General features: G+C 41.7%; 3 protein-coding genes across 3 annotated transcripts in view; 2 read left to right on the forward strand and 1 right to left on the reverse strand.

Annotated features, from left to right (window-relative positions):
- Positions 1 to 19,386, reverse strand: part of LOC144667141 (calcium-dependent secretion activator 1-like) — a 40,855-nt gene that overhangs the window by 18,461 nt on the left and 3,008 nt on the right. Inside the window, exons 4-7 of the mRNA XM_078528530.1 lie at positions 2,725 to 2,815; positions 1,904 to 1,972; positions 1,669 to 1,721; positions 1,016 to 1,127 (exon numbers count right to left, since the gene is read on the reverse strand). Coding sequence (XP_078384656.1) covers positions 1,016 to 1,127; positions 1,669 to 1,721; positions 1,904 to 1,972; positions 2,725 to 2,815 — 325 coding nt within the window. The remainder of the gene's footprint in view (positions 1 to 1,015; positions 1,128 to 1,668; positions 1,722 to 1,903; positions 1,973 to 2,724; positions 2,816 to 19,386) is intronic.
- Positions 6,172 to 7,824, forward strand: LOC144628657 (uncharacterized). The gene has a single exon (XM_078486796.1). The coding sequence runs from the start codon at positions 6,172 to 6,174 to the stop codon at positions 7,822 to 7,824; it is 1,653 nt and encodes a 550-aa protein (XP_078342922.1).
- LOC144628658 (uncharacterized) lies at positions 7,951 to 11,856 on the forward strand. Its single transcript, XM_078486797.1, has 3 exons — positions 7,951 to 8,037; positions 9,732 to 10,460; positions 11,515 to 11,856. The coding sequence occupies exons 1-3, from the start codon at positions 7,951 to 7,953 to the stop codon at positions 11,854 to 11,856; spliced, it is 1,158 nt and encodes a 385-aa protein (XP_078342923.1).

A 19,386-nucleotide genomic window follows, 5' to 3' on the forward strand; every position in this document is an offset into this window, starting at 1 on the left:
AGTAGAACAGAGTGTAATCTAGTAGAGACGAGTTCAGTCAAGTAGCGTACGTAGATGCGGGAGTAGAGTACATGATAGTAAAGCAGATTCAAGTGCTGTCCAGCAGAGTAGGGTACAACAGTTGGGTATTCACATATTGCGTCGAGTTGAAAAAAGTTGTGATGGTGTAGTAGAGTTGAGTCGAGTTGTGAAAAATTGTTATTATGTGGTATATTTGACTTGAGAGATAAGAGTAGAAAGTTTACTTGAGATGATAAGAGTAAAGATGTGATGTTAAATTGCGTAGAGTTGATAAAACCGATTATCATGTGGTAGGGTTCAATCAAGATAATGAGAAGAGTTTTGATGGTCTAATAGACTTTATTGTGGTTGAGAGTGAATCGAGTATAGTTGAGTACTTACAGATCAACCGGAATGTTACTAAAAGAGGACTAATAATGTACAGAATAACTTAATGTAAAGGCAGTCGAGCTAGTCGAGATACAGAAAAAACTCCACCAAAATTTTCTATCCATTTTCGTGCCAGGTATACTGATTTCTCTTCCTGCTTCTATCCCAACAAGCTATATGGAACCAGTAAACAGACCAGTAAAAACCAAAGGGTGAAAGCTAGCTAGACCATTGTAGGTCTATTGACTTTCCCTCCCCCCCCCCCCCACCCCCAGACATTATTTTTGGTTGCCTGCCCAACATTTCTCTGTACCCATTCATACACCTGGGGGGGAAAGAGACCCTATGAGAGTAAAGCATCTTGCCCAAGAAAACAATACAAAGACCCTGGCCAGGCTTAACACCATCAAGAACCTCTGGATCTAAAGTACAACATGCTTGTCAAATTATCATCAGCCATTTCTTCTAATGGAGATTTAGGCACATGCTTGCCATTTTATGTCAGACACTAAAAGTGTTCCCTCTTTCCAGGCTGTCAACCCCATCTCCCTTTTTTCTTTCTCTTTGAAAAGTTGACTTTACAAACAATAAAACCTTTAAGGTTCTTTTTTCATTAAGTACATACCTTTCCCAGTTCTTTATCATCAAGTGCCAGAAGTCCTGAATTCTCTGCATAAAGTTTGACCTTCACTATCGGACGTGGGTGGCAAGTTGTAAAATCACCTTGAGATTCCCAGCTGAATGGAATCAAAATTTAATTTTTTTTAACAACTGAATTTAAGGCATAGAAAAGCATTGCCAGAGCTGTCAATAAGTTTTAAGGATGCTGTTACATTGAATATATCATCTATAGCAATTCGCTCTGTTAGAAGTCTGTAAGAAGTGTAACTTAACACCGATTGACATCTTCACCTGGATGAACTAAGCCGTAACAGGTGTTATGGGTTACAGCCCTTAATGACAGCCCTGTTGCTTATAATAAGTACCAATTTAAGAGGTTGCAAATTGATTGACTGCCTGTGAGAAGTCTTTTTCAATTTTGCACTTGGCCAGAGTCTGGAGATATGTCCAGGATTGAATGCAATTGTCTTGCAGCTCTCTGCAAAATTTGGGGCTAGGGGCTTCACTTTTAAAGCTATTTTTATGCTTTGTTGAACAATTGAGCTAAGACTGCAAACAGTCTGTAGTCAATACATATATTAAAATAACAGAAAAATTCTAATAATAGAAAATGTTTTCCTGAGGGGAAAGAAATCTAAATTTGATGTAATGACTTACACAGGTTTGCTAGCTTCTGCTTGATCAGTTTGAAATTTTTCTCCACCCTCCACCTTAAAATGAAATAAAAAGAACACTAGTTTTATTCATGGATCAGGGGATTGGTTGGTCAGGGGTGGGTGCACACTCCACTTACTTTTCAAATTTTCATGTACAGCACTGTAACAAGACCTCAGAAGCACCATTGTAATCACATAAATATCTGATGTTACAAATCAATAAAATAATGATTCACCTCCATAGTGCAGTAAACAATCTTCATAGGTGGAAGGGACTTAAGACCTCTTGCTTCTACCACAATGACCTAAGAAAAGAACAGAAACTTAAAACAAGTCATACAACCACCATATACGGCATCAGTGATGCAACCTTAAAAATTATCATAATATAGAAAACAGTACAACAAGCTAATTTTCACTGATGTATGTAAAGAGCTAGCCCCAGGGGTTCAAAGGGTGGATAGCATCATCCACTGGATAAGTCATTATCCAGTGGATAGCATGGTATGTTTTGTTAAGACTTATCCATTGAATACGATTTATCCAGCAAATAGTGTTATCCACCCTTTGAACACCTGGGCCCTGGCCTGCAAAAAGCAGTCAAGATCAGATTGCGTTCAACTCAATATTCATTGCAGGTGACATTTTCACAACTCTCCAACAGCCTTCCCTCACAGACTACCAAAAAACTGTCTTGTAATATTTTCTTCTTATTATTATTAATAGTATTATTATTCTATTATTTTCTTTTCCTTCTTTAATTATTTTGTTTCTTTTATTGTTGTGTATAATTTTAGGTCATCATGTCAACCTTACTTTTTCATTCCTTTTTCACCTCCTGTCTTGAATAGCTATGCTAATTGTGGGAGGTGAAAATACATGTAAAATTCTAAAGTGAAAAAAAAACTTTCTTGTTGTTGTTGTCAATCATGAAACGCAGACCTCGCTTGACCTCTCTTAACTCTGTCCATAGGCAATGAACTCAGGCCAAAAAAATAATGTTTTTGCCAAGCCTTCTTAATCAGACAGTAAGTGCATAATAATATTATAATATTACCTCAATGGTGAAATTCAGCATGACATCAGACTTGGACAGTATTGAATCTACGTCATCTGCAACCTCCACCATGGAGATTGTGTGCTGGGGTCTAGCGATTAATAAATAAATACATAACTTTTTTTTTTACATGCACTCCTGTAACTGCAGATACCATATGAAAACCTTTTAATTTGGGGATATGCTCCATATACCAAGTCATGAGGGACATTACTGGGTACAGTTGTTATATAATTACTTCTTGATGTCATGAACACAAAATAGTATTATGAGGACAGTTGGATCAGTTGAGACTGTAAGGACACTTGGGACAACTGAAAGAAAATAGGACAGCTGGGACAACTGGGAACACACATATAAGGTGGGGGTTTTGGCACAAATCGCGACAACTCGCTCGGCTCGCCTCGCTCCTTGTCGCGATTAGTGACCAAAACCCCCACCTTATATGTGTGTGCAAAAATCGCGAGCGGCACCCAAAATCTCTGCGGCTTGAGCTCTCAAAAATATCAAGCTGAATTGCTGTGCCAGAATTAATTCCTATTGAACAAATGCCCAATAAAGATAAAATGGGAAAAGGAAGAAAATCAATCACATCAACATGCCCAAAAAAAATTTCAAATAACACAAAAGAACAAGACATCATGCGTCCTAATTACCAGAAAAATGCAAAAAAAGAAGATTTTTTTATAAGAGAAGAAACCATCGAATTGTTAAAATCAGTTGACAAAAAGCTTCTTGCAAACTTTTTGACAAACAACACGTGTTAAAAACATGCAAAACATTGTCTGACAAAGTGCAAAAACGTTTTTTTTGACAGAAAAATGGTTGCCCCGCGAGCGGTACGCAAAATCGCGAGCGACTTACGTGAGTTGCGTGACATTTTCAGAGAGAGTCTGGAAACCATATTTCTAGTTCTCAGGCCCTTGGACGAGCAGAAAGAAAAAACATGGCGGCCTAATCAGGATTTAGTGTTTGGGCCGATAAAAAACGAAACAGAACAGATATTACAAAAAAAATACGCTCAGTTAACGCGCTGTAATTTTTTGTGCCCCCACAGAAGCTGGCGAAGTGAAGCGAAGAGAAGAAATCGAGAAATAAAAGGATTTGATCACAGAAGTTTATCGATCGATCGAAAGAACTTTCCCGAAACATCGGACTCGATCGGGCCTGTTTATTTTTTTTCTGCTTCAAGCATTGCTTCCACGACTTGATATGTTATCTGTCTGACCTCATTTTGCCAAACGGGAGTAGAAAGTTCGGTTAAAATAAAGCAAATCGCTTGGAAAAGAACCAACATTTTAGCCTATTTACCAAACTTTACCAAGTGTCTAATTAATGATGACATCATCCTGATGCCCAAAAGCGCATGCGTACTTGCTAAAACAAAATAGGTGAAAAAAAAGGGTACCACAAGTGAAAAATGTGACAAAGTGAACTATATATAAGTTAACGCGGCCGTAACTTTTTGTTAGTTCACAAATTCTGGTGAAGTCAAGGGAGGTAGTGGATGGCCAACCACTTGAATCCTGTTATAATGGCTTGTGCGGATGGTGAATTACGGGGTATAGGGGGACTCCTTTCAGTGGGAGATACCCCTGGGTGAACCCGCCTCGGCCCTACTGATAACGTGGGGGTGCTCAGAAATCCCTCGGGATTTCAAACCTCGGCAGAGGTAAAAATGCGGGACAGCCGCCTTGTCAGCGGCGGGGAAAAAGTCCTAGCCGGGGCTAGGCAAGAAACAGCCAACGAGCACCCCCCGACCAGGGTTTTGCCCTTTCGTTTGACCTGTCACGCAACGTCACGCGTGACTGTAACGCTCTGTGTCACACAATGTCACGCTGTGTGTAACACAATGTCACGATTTGTGTCATGCGTTAATTTTATTTTTCTGAACACTCAGATTAAATCCAGTGTTTATTTTCTCAAATCTGATTTCGACTCGGCTGAAAGACGTTTTTTTAATTTCTGCAGTTCTTGTTTTTTTATTTCCTTTCTCAGCCGTTCAATGTCAGGACTTCTTTGCTTTTTACTTTCTTTTGGAAGTGTGCCCTTACGAAAGATTTGTTTTTGAATCTCATAACTCTCTTTCTCATTAAGAACGCTCTGAAACTCAGCATCTGTTATTTTGCCGTCAACAAGAGATTTGGAAAGAATTCGGTTGACGGTATCAAACTTTGACATGGCAAGGGCCATGATTTTGCAGTGCTTAATAAGTTTGGGCTCGAGTTTTTTGTAAAAACCGGTTAAAACTGCAGCGCTGGCACCGAACGTAGCAGCGACTATGCCAATCGGAAGAGCCGCAGGTAAGCCAATCCCTGTCATTGCAGCACCAACCCCCCCTGCTGAAAGGGCACCAGAAACGCCACCAGCAATGAAGCAAGCGTAGTTGATAATTGTCTTTGTTCGCTTGTATTTTTTTGCAACCAGCCGATAGTGGTCAACTTCTTCGCTTAAATATTTCAAAACTTCATTTGCTTTTTGCAAACGGAAGTCATTCTGTTGCGGCAGAACAGGATATAAAGTTTGGGTTTCCGCGTGTTTTACGCTGTTTTCTTCGCTAACACCATAAGCAGGGGCACTCGGGAGAACATTAGCAGATGACATGGTCGTATACATAAAATTTTATTTTTGTATTTAATTTAATTTAATTCCAGCTCATATGTAAGATTTGTGCCGTTAAAATCGAATGGGTTTCCATTTTCATCTCTAATCGAAAGAGTCAGAGATGATACATTTTCTTCAGCAGAAACGTCGCGCAAGACGTTAAGATGTGTATTTTGGTAACAAACTTTTTCATACGGTTTTCCACGTATGTCAAAAAACGCTAAAAGGCTTGTTGGCTTACCATTTAGCAAGCTTTGTTGCTTGTCGATAAGGTCACAGTCGATAAAGTAATTTTTAGGATTTGAAACATTATTTATCTCAAATGTTTCAAAATATTCTTTTTCAATGCTTGCGTGATTCTCAAACCCAGGCAAATTAAAGAACTTAATAAGACTTTCATTTAGTCCAATAGTTTTTAAATTGGGCTCTTTTGCTCTTATTATCAAAGAACGACCTGTAATGCCTTTTGTTACAGAAAACATGTTTTTCTCTGGAAATCCTTTTTCAAAAATACTTCCAATGTCATCGAGTGAGTAGTTTCCTTGCCGTATATAACGCGCCTTCTCTTCCTTGTTCGCTTGTTTATAAAAAACTATTCCATCCTTTTCAAAACTATTCCAGCTGTTGTAAAGAGAACAACTTAAAAGCCGGATATAGCTTGGTTTTGGAATAGGCTGGTCAAAATAAACAGTGTGAGGATTTTCTGTTGTGGTGACAGTGAGCACAACCATCTTTATAATTATCTTTTGAAAAATAAATCTTTAATATAAAATGGCTCCGCCTATTCCGAGAGCTGATGACATTTCTCAATCAATTTTTCTTGATTCCAAAGAAAGAGATTTTATGAAGTGGATGAAAACCCCAGAAGCAACTAAAATTTCTGAAGCGGCAAAAGACAAGGCGTGGAAACCTTTTCTTGCAAAATATCCAAACGCTGACCGAACAAAATTTGTTGCACAGGTTGAGTTCGCGTACAACCACACAGCAACGGCAGACATTTATTACAAGGCAGAGCAAGGCCATTTGATAAATGTTTTTGGCTCTGACAGCAAATATTGGAGCCCAGAGATGAAAAAAGCACTGGGGGTGAATCAAATTTCTGGCGGTTTTCCACAACAGCTGTCACCAAGCGGCGCAAAAGGCGCATCTTTACCAATTCCCGCGGTTGGATTTCACGAAGCCGCACCGAGTTTGAAAAAAATATTTAACAGCAAAATTAACATCTACGTAACACCAGATCAATATTTCACAACGAAATTAAGAGAGATTTTTCAAAAAACAAAACTGAAGCATACATCAGGAAAAGAGTCAAAAAGGTGGCTTGCTAGCCCTAATATTGGCTACTGGCCTCAACAACTTAACTTTGCTGTCTGGTGCGCGACAACAGGCAGCGGGATTAGTCGTGAAATTTTTGATGAAGAACACTCAGCTCTCAGTTTGCCACCGGTTGTGCGTAATTTTTACCTTTTTCACGTTTATTTTACAATCAGGCGAATATTGTTTCAGATGGGTGGAATTCAGAGCGTAAGCGCCTTGCCTGGCGACCCAACGTTTAGCGAGTTCGACAACAAATACGATGTGGCTTCGTACAAAAGAATATGCGCTGAGTTCGGTGTCGACCCGTCAAGCGATTTTCGTTTCACAAGAGGCGCAAACCACGGACTTGGTGACGTTTATATCTGGTTTACTAATATTGGACCAAAAAATTCTGGAGCAAAATACCCAGATTACGATAAATTTTCGGACGAAGGGGGAGCTGCAAGCAAGGGTAACTTAATTCAATACATCGAGCCAGACGACGCTGCATATGCACAGGCAGACTGGTTTTGTCCTAACGCCGCAGAAGGGCTGACTCAGGCAGGTTTGTCGAGAGTAAACCAGTCGATAGAGGCTTTTGTCTACTGTATTCTGGGTTCGCAGGTCAACGTTCGAAGTAGCATACTTGGTTCAGGCGGCCGCGCAAAGGAGGCTCAAAGTGAGTTCCTCGTGTTGGTTGAAGACGCTATAAGGCAACCAGATCTGGCAAAGTCAGTTCAAAGATACCAACTTTCTATTGATGAAGCGAAGGTTCGGCTTAACCTTGCCGTCTGCCCTGGTGCCTGGTTGATGCCGGGCAGGATGGTGATAAACACAGAAAGCGTTGTTGGCTACAACAATCAGCTGAAGCAGGCTGTAGGAGGAATGAAAGTTGGATTGAATAATGATGTTAATAAATCAACAAAAAAAGCAGCTCTTAAACTGATGGCCGGAGGACCATCAAAGGTAAACCCACCAAACAGCCACCCTTCAAATCCTATACACAAGGAGTCACAAAGGGACACAAAAAAAACTACGGCACCAAGGTGTCGCAGAGCACAGAAGGTGCTGAAAGCTGAAAGCGCGCAAAGCGCTAAAGCTACAAAGGTCGAAGTCAATGATACACACGAAATAAACAAAGCAACTATCGCTGTTGGTGCGGTTGGAGCTGCAGCTTTGATCTACACCCTTATGCGTTAACGTCTCTTTTTGATGTATTTTTCAACAAGAAAAGCAACCACAGCAAGGATAAGCAGCCAGGTGTGTTCAGCAAGAAAACCGATGGCTTGACCCGCGGTTTTGAAAAGAAAGCTCACAATCGAGCCAATGAGCCCTGGCAGAGCTGATGCAACCTTTGAGCCAACATCTTTCAGGCCTTTTCCCAAAGCTTTGCCGGTAGCCTTCAAAGAGTTTGTAATGGCACCAATAACAGCACCAATCGTGACACCAGCAGCAAGAAAGATCGCTGTGACTGTCACGCCATATTTTTTGAAGATCTCTTTGATTCTCTCACGAAGTGGAAGCGCCCTTTCTCTTTCCGCAATCTGCGTTTGCAAACGCGCGAGCTCCTCGGTTCTTTCTGCAACTCTGTCTTCAGCCGCTTGTTTTTCTGATGGTGAGGCATTTTCATCTTCAATAACTTTTTTGTCTTCCTCGTTTTGGCGCTTGAGCTCATCTTCTTGCTCACGAAGTTCATCAAAAGTTTTTGTTTCGTTAAGCCTTTCTTGCATTGTGCTTATTTCAGTATTTTTTTCTGAAATGCTTGCCCTGAGTTGGTCGACTCGTGTTTGATCTTTCTCTTTCTGCTTAGCTTGTTTTTCAAGAGCAGCAACTTCTGTTTTTGCGTTTTCAAAATCCTTTTCAAGATTTTTTTTCAGTTGCTTAAGTCTGCGCAATTCTGATTCATTTTCAACATTTGACCCAAGTTGATCCATCTTGGCTTTTGTTCGCTCGATTCTGATTCTCAGATCTTGCGCTTCTTGGGCGGCTTTTTCTTTTTCAAATTCAATTTTTTGTCTTTCTTTAAGTTGTTTTTCGGCATCTCTTAATCTTTTGCGTTCATTTTGTATTTTTTCTTTTTCCTGTGAAATCAGAGTTTCGGTTTTTGGACCAAGTGCTTTTTTAACGAAAGTTTTGTTTAAGAAATCAGAACGCAAACCGCTTCCGTCATCTAATACTATCTTTGTTTCACCACCCTTTGGACCTGCCACAACAATTTCCATTGGTTTTTTTGATGAAAAACGAATTGGCCCAAGTTTTCCAAAATCCACTTTTTGGTACCTTTTCTTTATAAAATCTTTTACATTTTGTATTTCTTTTTCTTGATCTTCAGGTGATAAAATGTCACTCGTAACATTAGTAGAAACGTTTCTTATGTCCAATAATGAAGTATTTGTGTTCCTTCTTAAATTTCTTAGTCTTTCTTCTATGTCTTCGACATAATTAGGTAACAATGGTGTTTCTTCGTAGGATGTGTCTGGCAGCCCGCTCTGTTCGTGCTGCATTGTTTGCATTTCATATTCTTCACCTTTTTGTTTGGGTGTGGATATCAACCCGGGCTGAAATGGTCGGGTTGTGTCGACCTCTTGTTCCTCTTCATCATCGTTATCACTGTTGTGGTCAAGATCTCGGTCCAAATCAGGGTCCTCGTAGCCAAAATCACCACCACCTGTTGCCTCCCCTACTCCCGACATCACGTAATTATATATATATTTTCAAATTAAACTTTTCAATTTAACAATAAAACCAATCGAGAGATGGCTGCTGTTCAAGACAACCTTCGACCGGGACGCACAGAGAAAATACTCGGCGCACTGAAAGCCGAGCGCGCTGTAAAACGAATCACTTTTGACCGCACTGAAGCCAATCCAGAGGAAACGTTGTATGTTTCAGTGCCAAAGCTGAACGAAAACGAGGTCATTGTGCCTGGCTCGCTGGCGCTGCGCTTCAACATCGACTTGAGCGGAGGCCATGCCAACAACTTTCTGGTTGACAACGTCAGCCGAGCTCTGGTCGACAAGTTTGTTGTAAAGTACGAAGGCACCGTCATGCAGGACACGGTTGGCTATGACATCTACAAAATATTCGAAGATTTTTTCCTTTCGCAGGAGGAGCGCGACGACAGGGTGCCAGAAGGCATTCAGAGCGAGGACCTCAACAAAATTCGCTCAAATGCTGGCGATAAGAAAACTTCAGGAGTCGAAGCAGAAAAAAAGCTGAATGAGCTATATGGAAATAAATACCGGATCCGTCTGGATCACCAGATTTTAACTGACCACGGGGCATTTTATCCTCAGGCACTATACAACGATCTTGTTTTTGAACTGAAGCTCGCGGCAGCCGAACATGTTGTAAGAGGCTCAGATGCAACAAAACTGAAATACAAGCTGACAAACATACAGCTGGAGTACGAGATGATAAGAAGCAAGGAAATCGCAGATGAGGCGTTCAGCGCTTACTCGGGCGGCAAAGAGTTCGCTTACGACCACATCCAGCGTGCCGAAGTTGTTACTTTTGCAAAAGGATCCGAAACACGTCTGAATCTTAAGGTCAACCCTCAGAGGAGGTCCCTAAAAGGTATCTTGCTACTTTTTATAGAGCAATATGCCAAAGGTGCAAGGATCTCGGAAAAGTACATTAACCCAGACCTTACAAAAGTAAGCGTCACTGTCAACGGCTCGCCAAACATGCTGTACAACAACGGCATCGAAGGAATGGACATATGGGAAGAAGTTAAAAGATTCTTCATGAAAGAAAAAAATAAAACGCAGCACATGACCCTGCAAAAGTTTTACACAGAAGACAAGTTCGGCCTTCTGATTGATCTGCGTTCCATGGCTGACCACTCGATGCACGGAAGCGGCAAGCGCCTTGTGAACACAAAGGATGGTGTCCAGCTTGAGCTAGAGAGGAAAACAAGCGGCTCAGGTAATTTGAACTGCCACATTTACGTAATCAGCGACGCCCAAATGAACATAATTGGCAGGCAGTTAGAATCTGTGCTTTTATAATATAAGAACGCAAACGAAGTTCTGTTCTGAAATGGATCCTGCCAATATACCCTTCAACGCCCTCATTGTGGGACCAACAAACTCAGGAAAAACAAGGTTCGTGGTCAATCAGCTTTGTGGCCCTTTCCGAGGCAAGTTTGACTACATCGTGCTCATATGCCCGACTTTCGCGCACAACAAGACTTATTATCGCTTTGCTGAGGAAGATCTTCGATTTTTTGTTTACATTTGCGAGCAGCACGAGGTTGAATCTTGGTTAAAGCTTTCAAGATTTCTTTTTGAGGGTGCGAACACGCTTATAATCCTCGACGACTGCGCTGCTTCTAAAGATGTGAAAGGGCGAACGGGGGAGTTGGTGAATCTTGCTTTCTCTGCTCGCCACGCAGGCTTGAGCATATGGGTGCTGACTCAAAAAATGACAAGCATAACAGCCTCATTCCGTGAAAATGTTGCGGCAATCGTTTTCTTTTACACCCCCTCTGCCAAGACCACGAAGGCAATCTTTGAGGATTACGCTGGCGAACTTTCCCATGAAGATTACAAAGAAGTCATTTCAAAGCTGAAAAAAAATAAGTTTTCGCATCTTGTTATTTCTCATCGCCACCCTTACGGCACAGAATTTTTTTATTGAACATATTTTTTTGAGTAATAAATGGCTGACCCGTTCGCAACTTCCACTTCCGATATCACTGCAAGTGAACGAATTATGTTGGAAACGTCCGTAATGGAATTGCTTGAACCTGAACCAGTGTCGCTAAGCGACTCGTCAGAGATGCAAGCAGCGGGACCTGACATTCCAGCTTTACGTGAACAGCTTGCAAGACTTGTTTCAACAGGCAAGTCTAAAGAAGCAATCGGTGTGCAGCTAACTCACGATCAGGTAAAGCGCTTGACCGACAAAGACGTCGAAAAGTACTTCAAGAGGTACGAAGCGTATGTGGGAGCCAAGACCACAGAAAATCTGATCGACAGCGCGCTCACTCTTTTTACGAAAGCCGCAAGTCTGTTCGTGCCCTTAAAAAATATTGAAGCTTTGCAAAAAGAGCTAAAAAATGACTACATCATCAACAACGAGCTTTCCAATCTTGTCGGCGGTTTGTCTTTTAAATACGGCAAGTTTCTTGCTCCAGCTTCTGTTGCTTTGATAACAGCAAAGCACATTGATTACAGCACAGCACCACAAGCGACTCTAGAAAGCGAGCATAAAGATCTTCCTGAGTAAATTACTAAGCAATGCTAAGAAAATGCTAAGTAATTACTGAACAATGCTCATTAAATGCTGACCAAAAAAGTTTGCTAAGCATTTTTCATTTAAATATTATTATTTTTTCTAATAAATGGCGGACCCTGAAACACAAATACCGAGCGAACCTGCAGTTGTTCTTGAAAACGTTCCACAAGTCACTTCAACAACTCCTGCAACAAAACCTGCCAAAAATCCAAAGCGGGTGGCTGCTGGCAAGCTTGCAGCTGAAAAAACAAAACAGGCTCGTGAAGCACAGAAAAAAGCTGCTGTCGAGGCCGCTGCCATAATTGCAAAAGAAAAGGAAAAGAAATCTGCGTCTGCTAAGCGAAATGTAACTCCACCCGTAATGGAACCAGCTCCGACCGAGTCTCCGCCGGAATCCAGCGGTCTAAGCACAAATCAATGGATCTCTTTGATGAGTATTGGCGTTGCAATTATTACAACTTATGTCAAACGCGAAGACATCAAAGCCTTTATCAAGAGCAAAACCCACCCAGCCAAAGGCACGGCACCAGAACCCGAGCCAGCTCAAGAGGCTCCTGCAGAGCGGCAGCGAATCAGCGCATCATCGAAAATTCCGCAACCAAAAAGAGGAATTCGTCCGATGGATTAATAAACTTTCAATTAAATATTTTTTCATCATTTTATAATAAATGTGGAAGTCCCGACACCAGTTATTCCGCTGAGCCGGGGGAAATTCACGGGGCGCGGGATGCAACCAAACGGGCGAAGCGCAAGAAGAAGGGGAACAATGAATTTTCAATTAAATGTTTTTTTTTATTTTATACTGAACTAAGTTCTACCGTCATGTCCGACAACAAACTCGTGAAAACACTCATGGATGCAGCCACCATTACAGGTCTAGCCGCCGGAATCGGCTGGGCTGCCAAAAAAGTTGTGAAAGAAAACTTCACATCCGACCCGAGCAGCAGTTTTATGAACTATGTAAAGTTCACAGCCGTCATGACAGGCAGTCTTGCACTAAAACAATATCTCGAGGACCAAAAAATCCTCCCAACCAATTAAAAAAAAATTCGCATAATATAAGAACAAAGTTCTGTGACGAAGACACACCATGGCAAGCATCGCGATTATGGCTGGCGGAGCTATCTTGAACGCTGCTGCTTTCATTGGCGGCAACTACCTTGCTCGAGCTTTGGGTGGTGGAGATGACGCAGCTTTGAAAGAAAAAGAAAGGCACGACAAAGCTCTCGAGGCTTACCAGGCAGCTTACGCGAAATACTCTCGAGACCGCACGAAGCTTCTCGACTGGATACAAACCAACGCGGAAATAAAAGAGCAGGCCAAACAGAACTTCACTAACACTGACTACGCTTTCAAACTCTACAACCAGGCACATCCTGACAAACAAATTATTTTACCGAAAGAGCCCAAGTTTTCTGATTTTTATCAGCCAAGCGAGCAGCAGAAACAAGGTGAACTTATGTTCGTTGGTGCTGGCGCGCTTGCACTTGGGTACGCTGCCTTTCGGTTTCTTTAAACTTTTCTTTTTTTCTTGTATACGCATGGATGCAAAGATCTCGAAAGTCTACTATAGCCCCCAGGGCTATTGGAAAGGAATTGCCGCGATAAAAAAATTAGCCGAGGCCGCCAAGGTTTCCGAAGATGCTGCTAAAAAGTGGCTCATTAAGCAGGCCCTTTGGCAGATCTACCTTCCGGCACCCCGATACGTTCCTCGCCCAAAATTCGATGTTTCTACTCCTAACGCGGTCCACCAGGCGGACCTTCTTTTTCTGCCACACGACAAACTGCCGCGAGGGCGAAAAGTTTACAAATACGCTCTGACTGTTGTTGACGTTGCCAGCCGTTACAAAGAGGCCGAGCCTTTGACCTCCAAAGATTCAACTGAGGTTGCAAAAGGTTTTCAGACAATTTACAGGCGAAGTGCACTAAAATGGCCACAGATGCTGCAAGTTGACCCCGGGCGCGAATTCATGGGCGCTGTTACCAAAGAAATGGAAAATCACAAAACCTATATTAGGCGCGGGCGTGTTAACATCCACAGAGATCAAGCCATTGTTGAACGTTTTAATCAAACACTGGCAGAGCGCCTGTTTGGTTATCAGTACGGTGTCGAGATGACCCTGCCATCTGGCCAGAGGTCGACAGCGTGGGTTAAAAGGCTACCCGAAGTTGTTACAGCTCTGAACAACGAAGTAACAGGTCTTACTGGCAAGAAACCAGCTGCCGCAATCAAAGAAAAGGCTGTTTTTTCCAAACCGTCGTCAAAATATACAAGACCTGTTGGCTTAAAAGAAAAAAAGCTCCCCTCTCTCGTTAATGTGCGCTATCTCTACCAACCTGGCGAGCTGGAAGGTGGTGTAAAAAGGGCAACAGATCCGATTTGGTCATTAAAAGTCTACAGCATTGAAAGGTCTGTTACTAAACCTGATCAGCCAGTGCTTTATTACTTGCACGATGGCCCCAAGCGCGGCTTCGTGCGTGAAGAATTGCTTGTTATTCCTCCAAATACACAGTTACCACCAGAAAAGCTATAAACGTTCTGTTTATGTCGGCTTATATCCGTAAGCATTTGTATGTATCCCATCATCCGCTATCCATCGCTTTGAGTCAAAAGGCGACAGCGAGACCTTGTTGAGATGCATTCCGTAAATCTCATGACCCTCGCTTCTAAGTATGTTCATTCCATGCCACAGCTGCTTTGGTCCTTTAAGCGCTTCCTTATACTGTTCATGCATTATTTGCTTCTTGACAACACACTTTTTTACACCCTTCGCTTTTTTTATTTTTTTTTCGTCCACCTTTATCGTTGACTTTTTCTGTCCCGTACAAAAGCAATCTGATATAAAGGTTTCGGTAAATTTGTCGTTTATTTTGTCCAAAAACTTTTTTTTCACTTTTTACATCAGTCATTATCGAGTATATTTTTTGTCCCGTACAATCACACTCTGATATGTATGTTTCGGGAAATTTGTTGTTTATTTTGTTCAAAACCTTTTCACTTTCTACATCAGTCATTATCGAGTACATTTTCGGTCTAAGACAAACACACTCTTTTATTGGGTTTCCTGCGCATTCGTCTTTCATTTTCCCCAAGACCTTTTTGTTTTCGTATGAATGGAGTGGATGCTCTTTTGGGTAGTCGCTTGTATCATACAGAGTTTTGTTCCATTCCATGTCTTCGTAGATGTCATCTGTTTCGATCTCGAGCAAAAGGCTGTCTGTGTCCGTATACAAGAGCTCGCAACGTGGACCGTAAACCTTTTTCAGATGGTTGTAAAAGAAATCATACATTAGTATCTTGCTGTTGTCAAGGATAGTCATCCCAGTGTAAACAGGCTTATTAAGAATAAGCTTGCTTTTGCGCATGTCTATTCCAACCAGATCGTTAGAAAACATTACATGCCTTGAGTACAATGGGCTTGCAATCAATTTTCGTATTTTGTTTGTTTCATTGCTTCGCGCAATTTTTATGTCAACGCGGTTACGCAGGTTTTCCATTGTTTTTCCAAAAACTGAGTTATTCATTAGCTTATAAAAGTTCTTTTCAAAGTCGTTTTTTGCTTTTTTCCGGAATTCTGTGTTCATCCGGATGTACGGCTCCATCCAGCATTCTTGTTCGAACTCCATTACTTTGTGAACTTTTTTTAGTTTCATGCCCTGCTTAAGATAAAACTGCAAGTTTCGGTAATGCACAACATAGTTACTTTTGTCCTCAAGAGTCAAAACAAGCTTTTCGCTGTCTGGCAGTTTCAGTTCAAGCTTATCTTTTAATTTTTTTTGGTAATCAGAATAAAGTTCCTCACTTATTTTCTTTTTCTCTGGTGCCAACGGGTAGCTATTATGCTCTTCATGCAGTTCAGCAGGGTATTCGAGATCTACCTCCAATATCCAGCCGGTTTTTGCAAACTCCTTTTTTCTCATTATTTCGTTTTCAGTCGGCATAACTCTTTTCCATTTGAAACCACTTTTTGGCAGTGGCTTGCTCATTGCCCACCCATAAAGGTTGTTTGCATCAAGGTACATTATGTATTTTTTTGGCTTGCTTGGGTCATAGCCTTCAACATAAGGATTGTTTGCCTTTGCATATCTCTTGCTAACCATAGATATACCACCCCTTATTCCCCTTTCGACAAAGAGATGCATTTCTGAGTCTGTAAGGAGCTCAAGCTGCACGCCTGTCTTTTTCAAGAGTGCGTCCCAAGAAAGGCCAGGCGACGTGTAATAATTCGCAGGATCCAACCCGTACTGCTCAAGGCAGATTTTTCGGAAGTTTTCGAAAACGTCTGCCAACAGGGACACGTCTGTTTTCACGTATAGGTCGTGGTAGTCACCAAGCGTTTTGCATCCAAAAGCTTCCCATACCCTCTTTGCGTGATCGTACTCTTTGTCTGTTATGTGCTCGTCGTTTAGCTTGCTGTAAAACTTTTCTTTGTCTGGCAGACTAGTTTCGTCAAGCCTTTCCCACGATTCCATGTATTCGTAAGGGTAAATTCCCTTTTTTAAAAGAAGTTCAAAATTTTGTGAAGAAAGAGATTTTGTTATTTTCAATGACTCTTTCGGTGTTGCGCTTACAAGTGAATCGAGGCTTCCTTGTAGAAAGTTCAAGCTGTCAATAAAGCGCAAACCACCAAATGAAAATGTTATGTATTTCTCCATGTTGTTGGCGACGCATTTCACCTCTTTTTGTGTCGATTGAGACAGCTTTGACATCGCCTGCATTAAATGGTGTGCATCATAGCCCCTTAGGTTGTGAAATACAACTGGTATTTGGTCCGTTTTTGGTTTTATTCTCATTTTAAGGTTGCATGCGTTGTGCGCGGCTCCTCGAAACTTGCCTGTTATGTGGCAATGGTCCTTAACTGCATCTCTGAAGTTTTGCTGAAGCAAAGGTTGTCCACAGCATAAGCAGTCATCTTGTTCTTCTGCAGCTTCTTTGTGCTCTTCTTCTGTCAATCTTTTTAGAATGAGAAACGAACTGTCGTGTTCTTTCTTTACATTGTAATAACATTTTTTGTGCCATTGCCCATCATAAGTGTATACGCTACCTGTTTCACTTATCCATACAGGTAAAGAGTCTAAAAAGTAATCTTTTATCAAACTTTTTTCACAAATATGGCAATCAGTTGCATTTTTAAATTTTTCCCAATCTATTGCTGTCATAACAAGAGGTTTTGGCGATGACAAACTATTTCTTATTTTTTTCTCTTCCTCTTGAAGACAGTTCAAAAACACTTCAACAGCATTTTCACCTCTGTAAACCACTGGCCGTTCATTTCTTCCGTCACTCCTTACAACTGTGTAAGCAAAACCACATGCCTCGTGCTGTTCTGTTTTCTCAGTGTAGCTTTTTTGCTTGCTCTCTGGCCCACGCTCGCATCCTTGAATCTTTCTGACCAAAGCCTCAAAGTCTGCATATATCACGTATGGCACCCTCATCTGTTTGTGATGATTTTGGAAAGAAAGGGTGTTTTTCCCCTCTTCCGGCATCTCTATCCTTGTCGGCCTGCCGTTAATGCCATTGCAATATTTTTTGTGGTTCTCGAGCAAGTCAGGTCTTGTGAAGCCGGTCAGGCACATCATGCAAAAGTGTTTTGCAGAACGATGTTTGCTCTGATCAAAGAGTAAAGCGCTTACTTTTTTTACAAAACAGTAATGCTGAATTAATCCTGACTCTATTAACATAAGGTTTATACGAGGAATTGTTTTTTCTTTTTTGCTTATTCTGTGCACAATCACACGATTGTCTTCCCAGCCGAACACATTTATTGCGAGGTTGCTGTTTTGCCCCTCGAGTTTGTCAATCTGTTTTACAGGTGTGGGGAAATCGATGCCTCTGTAGTTAATTCCGTCGTTGGCCGGGTATTTGCTTGTTCTTTGAAGATTTTTTCCGTCCCTTGGAGGAAAAAGTGCAGCTCTCAAAGCCCACTTCAAACATTCGTTATCCCTGTTTTGCACGTTGATTATTGCTTTCTTTTTTGCCAGATTGGCTGGTAGAGGTAAGTAAGTCCCTCCGCGCAATGGCTGATAGCGTGCAACATTTACGTACGCTTCGGTTATTCTTTCAATAACCCAGCCTGAGCCGCGCTCTGACCAAGCCTCAATTTGACCCTTTGCTCTTTCAATAAATCTATCGAACTATTGTTTTATCTGTTGTTTATTATTTTCGTTAAAAACGTGCGGTTCTCTTTCTTTAAAATAATGCTCCATCTCTTGTGTTACACCAGTCTCAAAATTTTCTTTTGTAAACTTTATTTTCATCTCAAAACTTACTTTTACGCTTTTCAAATCTCTTATTTCATTCTCAACCAAATAAACGAACTTTCCTTTTGTTTTCTTTTGAAAGACATAAAGATCTTTGCTGATTCGGCTTCCTTCTGGTATGGTCATTTTCCACACGCGTAGCCATTCATTGAAATCGGATTGGACCAATAAAAAGTTATTGTTCCATTGTGGATTTTCTTTAAAGTCGCGAATTTCCTTCAAGAGTGCTTGCAAAACTTCTTTCGAATAACTTGCAGAAGCCATCTTGGTGAATATACCAATGAGAAACATTTGTTCAATAGGAATTAATTCTGGCACGGCAAGGCAGCTTGAGATTTGTGAGCGCTCAAGCCGCAGAGATTTTGGGTGCCGCTCGCGATTTTTGCACACACATATAAGGTGGGGGTTTTGGTCACTAATCGCGACAAGGAGCGAGGCGGAGCCGAGCGAGTTGTCGCGATTTGTGCCAAAACCCCCACCTTATATGTGTGTTGGGACAACCAGGTCAATTTGGAAAACCGGGACAATTGGGACAACTGGGACAACCAGGGCAATTGCAACAATTGGGACAATTGGGACAATGATTGGGACAACTGGGACAATTGGGACAAGACAACTGGGACAATTGGGACAACTGGGACAAGACAACTGGGACAACCAGGGCAATTGGAACAATTGGGACAACTGGGACAATTAAAACAACTGGGACAACTGGGACAATTGGGACAATTATTGGGACAACTGGGACAATTGGGACAATTATTGGGACAACTGGGACAACTGGGACAATTGGGACAATTGGGACAACTGGGACAATTGGGACAACTGGGACAATTGGGACTGTTAGGACACTCGAGACAACTGGGACAGCTGGGACAATTGGGACAACCAGGGCAATTGGGACAATTGGGACAACCGGGACATCTGGGATGACTGGGCCAACCAGGACAACTGGGACAGTTGTCCCAATTGTCCCGGTTGCCCCAGTTGTCCTGGGCAGCTTTCCTGGTTGTCCCAGTTGTCCCAGTTGTCCCAATTGTCCCTGTTGTCCCAGTTGTCCTACTTTTCCCATTATGTCCCAGTTGTCCCAAGTGTCCTCACAGTCCTGACTGATCTGACTGTCCTTATTATCCTTTTATTGGTGTGTGTGATGTCAAGAAGTAATTACATAAGAACCGTACCCAGTGATGTCACTCGGAACTTGGTACATGGAGCGTAACCCAAAATTAGCACAGAGTTAACATTAAAAAAAACCCCCAT

Source organism: Oculina patagonica, chromosome 10 (genome assembly GCF_052425735.1).
Source record: "Oculina patagonica isolate OP01 chromosome 10, crgOcupat, whole genome shotgun sequence".
Classification (NCBI taxonomy): Eukaryota; Metazoa; Cnidaria; class Anthozoa; order Scleractinia; family Oculinidae; genus Oculina; species Oculina patagonica.